General features: G+C 41.2%; 1 protein-coding gene across 1 annotated transcript in view; it reads right to left on the bottom strand.

The window, feature by feature from the left end:
- Nucleotides 1-10,339, bottom strand: part of agbl4 (AGBL carboxypeptidase 4) — a 258,636-nt gene that overhangs the window by 115,171 nt on the left and 133,126 nt on the right. The window contains exon 5 of the mRNA XM_051376359.1: nt 6,177-6,393. Within this exon, the coding sequence (XP_051232319.1) occupies nt 6,177-6,393 (217 nt within the window). The remainder of the gene's footprint in view (nt 1-6,176; nt 6,394-10,339) is intronic.

The following is a 10,339-nucleotide window of genomic DNA, read 5'->3' as shown; positions in this document are numbered from 1 at the left end:
AATACAAAGTGGGTGTTCACATCTCTCATGTGGTCTCACTTTGCAGTATCACCTCATCCACATGATAAAGTGCTGATTGGCTATTCAGGTGTTGGCCTTTGAAAGAGGCAGTCAGTAGTTGGAGGGCTCTCTTCATTACAAACCAATCACACAGCCATTCACAGAATAGCTCCAGTGTCAAGAACTCAGCTCTCAGAGTCCGCTTTCAGAGAAAGTTGGCATTAATTAGTTACTGTAATTAAAACCGGCACTGCGTCACAATGGATGCTGTTACATTACTTGATGACAATGTATGATGTGAAAAATCACTCTGAAAATTCACTGTGACAGGACTGTGCTGTTCCTAATGTGTTAGACAGCTCAATTATGTATACTAGTATATATTGTATATATATATACACACACACATATATATATAATTCTCATATATAATTCTATATATATATATTTAAATATAATATAATTATTTTAATTTAACATGACTAGAGTCATGGTTACAGCATGACTCTCGAGGGTTGGAATGCAATGCCCTCTCAATATGCTAAATGATATCAAAATAAAATTATTGTGAGTTCTGTCTTTCCAAGGACTTGCAACATTGTAAAATACTCACTTTTATGTGTCCTCCAATATCGTATTACTAAAATATCTTATTGCATTACAAAAAGTTTCAAGCCAAAATTGACTTCTCATGAGGAACCTGTATCTGGTGAAGACCCCAAAATGTTGCGAGTCCTTGGGAGGCAGAAATGATCTCTCATTAACATGAGAGAAGAAATGTGCCTTGCCTGTGGTGTGTTTCCTATGTTTTCCATGTCTCCATCAGTTTGCCTAGCCCAGCTCCTCCAGTGTGGCTGCTGACCTTCTCCTCTCTCCACGGCTGGAGTGGCTATTGATTGGATCTTGGCACACAGTGTACAAACACAGAGATAAGGAGAGAGAGAGGCAGCCAGGCAGATATAGCTGCAGTGCCCACTCCACTCCCCTCCTCTTCCTCCAAACACGGAAAAAAAACCCTGTTCTTCGAGACTCCACTCCCACTGAGCAGACACCCAGACATGGTACCTGAACACTGATAGCAGACAGGATTAGGTCTAAAATTCAATCACAACAGTCTAAGTAATGTTAAGTCACTGCCACTGACAGTGACCGCTGCCTCTCCTCAACACATTACAAGTGATCTATCATAATCTTGCTTTGATTTATGAGATTTCAAAAGAAAAAAAAAAGTGATTGGATGTGACATTCCTGTGCTGTGATTCTGACATCAATAGTTTTACTTGATCTGTTTCAACAGAATCAAAGTATAATAGTGAGAAAGGATTCAGGCCTCTAAGTAGCATGCTAGGTCTCAGACAACCTTCAGGCTGGTCAGTGACCTGTCCACTCGACCACCCTGAGGTCTCTCATTTACACTTTCCTTCCATCTGGTCTACAGGCAGAGGCTGTGCTGTGTCAGAGGTGACTAATAGTGTCATAGCCCTGCCCTCCCCAGCGGGGCCAGCAGAAGGAAAACTCAAACTGCTGCCTCCGCAACTCCCGGGCAGACACTGACTACTGGTGAGAAAAAATAAAAAACGCTTTGTCAACAGGCAAGGTGGGCGAATAAGGGGCTTTCAATTCCAGATGGCCGGGGGACACTTGAGGACCATACAGAAATGAGGAAATAGTTTGAAAGAAGGAAGCAGTACGCATCTTTTCAAAGAGGCTTGTTAGTATTGTAGCAGGTCAAACGCATGTTGTCTCTTTCTCTGTGTCTCTGTGGACATGGATGCCTCAGGGGGAGAAAGAGAGAGCAGTTTACTCAGATACTGTCAAGATGGTCTACAAAAGGAAATGTTCAGACAGACAGGGACTAGAGGAACAGACACAGGGCCATGAACCCAGCAGAGCAGGAATAGAAAGAATCCAAACCCTTCTCCTCTTCTCCTCAGGGGAATACGAGAAATTCGTCTAGTATTTGTCTTTGTGGGTGACGTGTGTTTATCTACAATATGCACAAGTGTGTGTATTTATGTGTTTTAAGGACCTGTGTGTTTTAGGCTTTGTGCGTTATCACTGTGATCTGTCAATTCACACATACAAACATACACATATTACATATATATGTATGATATTCTTACCAATTTACACACACACACACACACACACACACACACACACACACACACACACACACACACACACACACATAAATACACACATGGAAACAAATTACCAAAATTAAATAAAGTTACAAAAAGCCTTTGATAAAAGTAAGTTATAAAGCAATAGTTCGACATTTTAGAAATATGTTTATTCTCTTGCTGAGAGTTAGATAAGAAGATTTGTATCACTTTTATCTGTCTGTTAAATATGTGAAGCTACAGCCAGCAGTCAGTTAGCCTACCTTAGCTTAGCTTAGACTGGAAACAGGGGAAACAATTAACATAACCTGTATTTTATAACCAGCAGACAGATTCAGGCCAGACTCTGTGTCCAGTCTGGCTTTCTGTAGCCTTATATTTATCAAGCAGATATGAGAGTATCTTCTCATATCTAAGTCTCAAACAATTCCTTTAGGAAGTGAAGGTGATGCTAATTTGAGCTCTTCAGGCAGGTCATTCCTAAGTTGAGGTGCCCTAACAGCAAAAGCTGATTCACCTTTAGTCACCTTGACATGGGAACAGCTGACAGGTTGGTAGCCAATGTAAAGACATAAAAAATAATTCTCTTCTCTTCTTTTGTTTGTGTGTAGTCAATTTGGAGCTTGTGAATTATCTTCTGATTTGTGGCAGTTAGGAGAACAATGCTGTAAGGAAATGAAAGCATGTGCGATGGATTCAGTGTCTATGAAGCTCAGTAATGAACATATTTTGTCAGTATATCTTCAATGAGAAAAACAAGATTGGATGACCTATGCGTTTCAAAATTAAGATAGGAAAAAAGGACCAAGTGAGGACTATAACTGTGTATGCAAACTAGTGGAGTTTTTCAGGCTTTACTGTGACCAATAGCTGTGTATCCAATACAAAACTCTATCTAATCTACCAATAATCAAACATCATTCTTGTTTCTCTTTCTTGATCATCAACAGTGAAAAACTTTGGGAATTTCCACTCACTGTGATATGTATTAATGCAATTTCCTGAACAGGTGAATTCCATTGTAAAGTCTCAATCGGCAGTTTGAGTGTGAGTGAAAGAGAAATAATTGAGAGGCTGATCTGAAAATTGTATTCAGATCCTCCCGGCTTGCCCTTTTCATTCATCCCAGAATGGTAACATCTCTGTTTCTGTCCCTCTATCTTCCTATCTCAATTAAAGTGACTTCTTACAGTGCAACACGGCTGAAGTGAATTCAATCTGGTGTCATGTAATTTACACACTAAATTTAATTCACTCGGCTTTAGTGAATCTTGGTGTGAGTAAGATAATAAAATAATACCTGCCTTATAAATCAGTAAACACCTCATTCATAAAGATGAAGAGAGCTGGAGGGAAAAATTAAAAAGACCGACCTTTTTTTTTTAAGTATCTGAGTCTACCAGTGCATGCTGGATGGCAGAGATTTTGTTCAGAGGAATACATTACAGAAGACAAATTAGTCAGCAAGATAGAAGAATGCCAGTTCAAATGGCCCTGGCTCTTATTTCCATCCTTATGAGATAACTGTACCCATTAGAAGGTTAAAGCTATTGTGGTGTCCCTGCAAAGACTCTGCCTTGGAAACAGCAGCAATCCGTCTTTAAACTTTGATGCAGCCAGAAAGCTCTCCTCATCCCTTCTCATCCCTTCCCCTCTGACCTTAGTGTGTGTGTGCGGAGTTGCATATGTGCATGAGATAGAGAGGGTAAGAGCAAGAGAGGGAGCAGACAGAGAAAGAGATATGAGAGGGTGGGGCTGGGCTGTCTGCCACCCAGGCCCAGAGAACATAAAGAGAAAAATACGGCCATAAAACCTCTCTATGACTATGAATACTAATACTGACTCTGTGAGCCAAACCAAGCGAGTCTGTCCTCTCTCTGTTCTCCTCTGTCTCACTCAGACAAATGATGTGGCTTAAAAATAAAGCAAAAATAGCGTGCTACATTGGCAGAATTGTAAAGTTTAGTATTTACACTATGTGACACACAACACAGTAGTACAGATGGAGAGGAAAGATTAGTGAGACATGCTGACCATTAACTTCCTGGTCTTCAAACCATAGGACCATTTTATATTTTCTTCTGCTGTTTTGCATGCTGATTTTTATTCATTTTTGTCTATTGACAACAGGTTGTATAGTTGTAAGTATTAACAACAGAAGTGAGAAACAGACTGCTAGCACTGACAGCAAATGAATATTGCTCTGCTCACAACCTTGGGGGTTCATACATCAAAATGTGTATTTTGGATTAATAGTTGTCACCACACTTAAACTTATAATCCTTATTTTACATCCGAGGTGTCAAACATACGGCTCACGGGCCAGAACTGGCCCGCCAGAGGATCAAATGCAGCCCACTGGATGACTTTGCAAAGTACGAAAACTGCAGAGGAGTCATCAATTCCAATTCCTCAACAAAATGCTATTCTTGATTTGTTCACTGGACAAAGAAATAAGTAAAATATTATACTGTTGTAGTGCCTGGTAAGTACGGTACATAGCTAGTGCAAATCTAGCAGATACTGTATACTGTCATGTACTGATATGGCTAGGTGCTTCAACTTACACTAAACAGGTATGCAAAATATAGGAATGTATGTACAGGTATGTAATAAACAATTCAGTGAAATAATGGATAATAGTAATGGTAAATAGTAAATAGTAGTAATAATCAACACAAATTAACAATTATTTTGTATTTAAATCCCATTTTTGTTGTTGTTTACATTCAGATATTGACTCTCTTTATAGTAGTTGTTGTTGTTAGTGGCAGAGTCCGCCATTCCAAGGCAGATTTCAAATCACCTCTATAAGCACAAGGGATTCACAGGACACAATGCATGAATGTGTTTCAGCATTACTGTTTGTAATTATATCTATTTGATAGATGCCTCCTTGTTTACTGACTTGTTTACTCACTCTCTGAGATATATTAAGTTACTGCTAATGCAAACTGAACACTTCCTACTTCACATTAAAAGCGTTCAATCGTCTCAGTGCACAGTTTGGTTGGCTGTGTTGTAAACAGATACACCAGTTGTTCTACGTCTGTTGTATTTCTGTATTTCTGAGTAGCTTCTCAAGGTTTGCATCCCAAATGGTAATTTCCAACAGAATTTTGGGGACCTGCAGTAAAACGCACTTCCTGTTAAACCAGGTGTCACCAAATCAACCAAAACTGAGATCTTAAGGATTATAACTTTAAATGAAGGAAAATAGGTGAATCATGTTTCTCTTCTTTTCAATATAAATTTGCACTGAATCTGCTTTTAAAATATGACTACAATTACTTAATAATACTTAATTTTGTTATTGTTAGTATTACTGTTGGTCACCAGATTCTTTATTTATAGAGGTATTACTCTCTGTTTTTATTAACCGTAGTATCAGCCATTTTAATGCCATGGTTTCTAAATGTTCTGTATTTTATGGTCAGGTGCTCCTTACAAATACCTGTACTTTCATGGTGCCCCCCTTGCAGCAAGCTTTTCTCTGACAAATGTTGGAGGACAGAAGAAAAAGTCGTAATCTCTCAAGCATTTCTAATGAGTTTTTCTCCTACAATTATTTGATAAGAGCAGACAAGACTGGAGGCAGCGTGTATGATACACTAGCTCCTACTGCTGAGGTGAGAGCTCTGCTGATTACACACAGAGTCATTTACACACACACACACACACACACACACACACACAAACATGCACACACATGCACACACACCACACACACACCCAGAGGCTTACAGTCCGTCATCTCAGAGTGCAACAATCCTAATAATAACATGAGAGGCTGAAGTTATGACCAGCAGGCACACCTAAGTTACCAATCTGGGTCTCCTTTTTCTGAACACACACACACACACACACACACACACACACACACACACACACACACACACACACACACACACACACACACTACAACTTATAACCCTTCCACCCCTAATCTTCTCCACCATTCGACTTCTCTGCTCCAGCCATAACCACAACCACCCCACACACACACTGTCTTCTCCACCTGCCCATAGCATTTTCCACCTCCCAACTCACCACACTGAGTCCCAGTTGCTCCCTCTGCAAGTAGGGCAGGTTCCTACGATCAAGGCTGGCCAGGTAGTGCTGCAGCCTGGAGTAGGTGTAGGGGTAGCAGTAGGCAAACTGGTAAACATCATCCTCTCGGTCAAAACAGAAGGCAAAGGACATGACATAGTTGCGCCGGTGGTCAGGGCAACGGTAGTAGTACACGTTTTTGGCCGGAAGCCTCTGCCTGCAACAGCAAAAGATAAACACATTGTAGGGAAATTAGTGAGGTTGTTTACAGGACAGGTCTTTTTATTTAAGGGCATGAGGTCTAAAAGGGTTCAAACTGCATCTGTTGAAGATATGAGGAACAATGAGAGCACAGAAATTTTGCAGGTAAAAAGTGTAAAGACAGACAAGGAAACAGTGACTCATGAGTTATACACAGAGAGAGTTGAGACATTATAACGCAGAAGTTGCATCAAGTTGTCAGTCTGTCGTCTTCCAGAGATGTTGAGTTCAGCTGGAAAAGGAGTAAAAAAGAAGGAAGTAGAAATTAATCACCTGGTACTCAAGCTTGCTTGGGAAGTCTGAGAGGTTCTTAACTTATGAGGGGTGAATGTTAAAACAAACCACCACATAATAAATTGATTATTTTTTTTGACTGATTTAAAACAAACAACAATTTGTGATCATAAATCACCACTTTGTGATTTATCATAAACACCGCAATCGCCATTTAGTATTTAAAGCAAACACGGCAAAATATAGCTGATAGATTTAGAATGAAAATTTATGTGAACAACAAAACAATGAAATTAAATTGATAAATTGTCAGCTAACTTGATGAATTAAAGGCAAATTGACTTTATTACTTACTAGATTTCAAACATAACTCTTTATATTCATAAATTAGTTTGTTTCTCTTCAAAACTAAAAGGTTGTAAGTAAGCAACAAAAATGACCTGTGGTAAATGATAATCAACTCTAATACCAATTTTGAAGAAGTGAAGAATGACAGGAAAATATTAACTGTGTTCCTGCATCAAAATTAGTTGTATGTCATTCATTTGCTCTCCTCATTCGTCTCTTTTTCTTCGCTTTCCACACATTCATCTCCAAAAACAGGAGAGCTCACATTTTGACCCTAAAAATAATTTTTCAGGAAACTGAAAATTGTGGCGGCCTGGTGTTTTCAGCTTTGCATTTTAAAAGGCAGCAATTTCCAAGCGCATACAAGAGATTTTAAGCATGACGACTACGACACCATAGCACAATGTGTGGTGTTTTGCATGATGGGTAATTTAGAATTGCAGCATAAAATGTGTTTGCTTTTTTGCTCAAGTCTCAAGTTGTAGAGAGCAATTTAAAAAAAATTATATGGAGTGTGGAATGAGTAAGCATCTAATGTGGATCAGTATGTCACATTTCATGTTGTGGTGAGCATTATATGGTGTTTGTAATGTTCTGTGTGCTTAGGGTTGTTTCTTCTGTGTCTTCTTCGTTGTGTGCTGTGGTTGTGTACTTTGCTGAATTGCGTGTTGCATGTTGCATGCTGGACCCTGGGTGAAATAAAGCTGACAGATCCATGCACCTCATGGACGATCGATGGGGTACGGGACAGTACTGCTGCAGTCTACAGAACCTCTGCTTAGTCGACATGTTTTCTTTTCACACTCTTTGCCTGTCTGTCTTTGTCTTCCTCTGTTTTCTCTTTTGTCCCTCACAACTGAGACGCAGTCAGAAGGATGTTGTATGCGTGCAAGTGACTGTATTTGCCTCCTTTCTCTTCTTCCTCTTTCTCCACCTTTCCTTTTTCCTGGCCTTCTCTGAATCTCTCCTGTCTTGTCCTGTCACTCACTGACTCCGCCTTGACAGTTTACGGGAAGAAGACCAAGCATGGGGAACAACGGCGCTGCCATAGGAGCTCTGGCAGACGCTCTGAGAGAGGAGGGATAAAAGGAGGAAGAAGATGAGGACGATGAGTGACTGGTAGGTTTGGGGTGTTGGGAGCAGGGAGAAAGGTGGAATAAGGAGATAAGGAGAAGATGAGAGAGCAGGGTGATGGCAGATCTGGGCCTGATACGAGGATATACAGGAAGGGGTGGCGGCTAGCAGCGTAGCGACTGTGTGATGGTGGAGCTGGCTCCTGAGCTAGCGTCTCTGGCAACAGATCAGATGGAGATGCTATCGGGGCTGTGATAGGAACAGGACCTGATAATCAACAAACAGGACAGACTGCTCTGCGCTAACTCTGACGGAGTGAACTTCTCTCTCTGACCTACCTCTGAAGAGGGAGGACAGGAAGGAGACACACAAGAGTTTTATGTGTTTGCTCAGACGCCTAATACGTCGGTTTTGGCGACAGACTTGCATAGAAATGCACAGTGAACACACTTGCATGCATTTTCAAACACTTAAAGAGGTCCCTGCAGGTACCTGGTAAAACAGAAAGCTAAATTACTTGGCCTCTCACAGACAGACGGGAAGAAGGAAGAGAAAGGAAGGGCTGATTATTCCTTCAGAGGAAGAGAAAGGGGAATGTATCTGCATGTGGCTATCTCAGCAGAATACTAATGTGGCCAGTGGCTAGCTATACCACACCCAGCCTTCCCACTGGACCCAGCTTACCAGCCTTGTCTTACAGCATGTAAAGCTGGACAAAGAAGTGGAAGACAAAAACAGGAAAAAAATGGTTAATTCCCCCCGCCCTCCCCAATGGAGCATGAATATTATTCCTAAAACCGCATGGATTTCAAGTATTCATACTGTGAATAAAAGTGACTGGCAAGGACGAAATAAACCTCCACGTGACACACTCATAGACGCACAACCGAACCACACACACACACACTGGTGCATTACCCTGGTGCCAGCCCTCCGAGGTGCAGGTTAATTAAAATAAAATGACACCTCACCTCTTTACATATTTCCCTGTTTGGCTCTGCCCATCCGCGCAATCCCACTTCTCTCTGATTCTCCTTCTCTTCCTCTCTACTGGGCAGTGTGTGACCTTGCCGGAGACTGGAAAAGTCCCGGCTATTGATTTTAATTACTGCTGCTTGTCCCATCACAGCATTATAGTTATAGGCCACAGAAAATAGCTCTGTGACTTCTTATGGAAGGAGACTGCCTGGAAGGCCTGAACTACAGGCTAAGGAAAAGACAGTCACAGTCACAAGTATAAAAATGCACACAATCTTCAGCACATACACACCAATGCACACAATCCCTTTGGTTTTTTTTTTCTAAGCTGTGGCTGCTCCTGCTCGGCAGCTGGCAATTTGTTTTTATCTAAATGGTACCTCCCTGTGCCTCTCCCCTGCCCATCTCTTGACGTGTTACAGTGCTGTCGTTCCCAAACAGAATTATCACCACGTGGGATAAGGTGGAAAATGGAGAAGCTTCCCCCAGATGATAACGCACTCACACATGGTTTTACAATTCAGTGATTACAGAGACACAGAAACACACACACACACAAACAGGAATATGCAAAGAGCCACACACTGAAACGTAGCAGCAAACTCAAACCGTATGTGAGCTACATGAAGGTCATTCCTTTGACAGCGAGCTGTGGGACAAGTTAACTGCCAGAGTGTCTCATCACAGCCTTACAGAATAAAGAGAAAGACGCAGAGCAAAGAGAAATAGACTGAAACACTAGACAAAGGTTGACAAATAGAGAAAGAGACAAGTAAAGAGACAAAGTCAGAGGGAAAGGGACAAAAAAAAAGAGACAGTAAAAGAATAAAAAGGAGGAGAGGGTTTCATGGAGCTAGCAGGCAGCCTTTAGCGAGGTGTCACTTTGCTTGCTGGGGCTTTTCTACTTCTGAACCATTGGTAGCTACAAACTCCTGCTCTGATTTTGATGGCACAGGCGTCTCTCTGAAGTTTCAAGATGAAGGCTTATAAATTGGTAGCTTTCATACAGGCGACATCTTGTCTATATTTTCAAATCAATCAAGCGTAGAGGACACGCCAATCACTGTGCAGCTCTGAGCACTCTCACAGACAAAGGCAAAAACATACAGGACAAAACTCACAAGGCCTGGACACACACACACACACACACACACACACACACACACACACACACACACACACACACACACACACACACACACACACACACACACACACACACACTCTCTCTCTTTCTCTCTCACTCCCCTTTTATTTTCTATCTCACT

The sequence above is a fragment of the Dicentrarchus labrax genome, unplaced genomic scaffold (assembly GCF_905237075.1).
Source record: "Dicentrarchus labrax unplaced genomic scaffold, dlabrax2021, whole genome shotgun sequence".
NCBI classification, from domain to species: domain Eukaryota; kingdom Metazoa; phylum Chordata; class Actinopteri; family Moronidae; genus Dicentrarchus; species Dicentrarchus labrax.
This window is presented reverse-complemented; position numbering and strand designations above follow the sequence as displayed.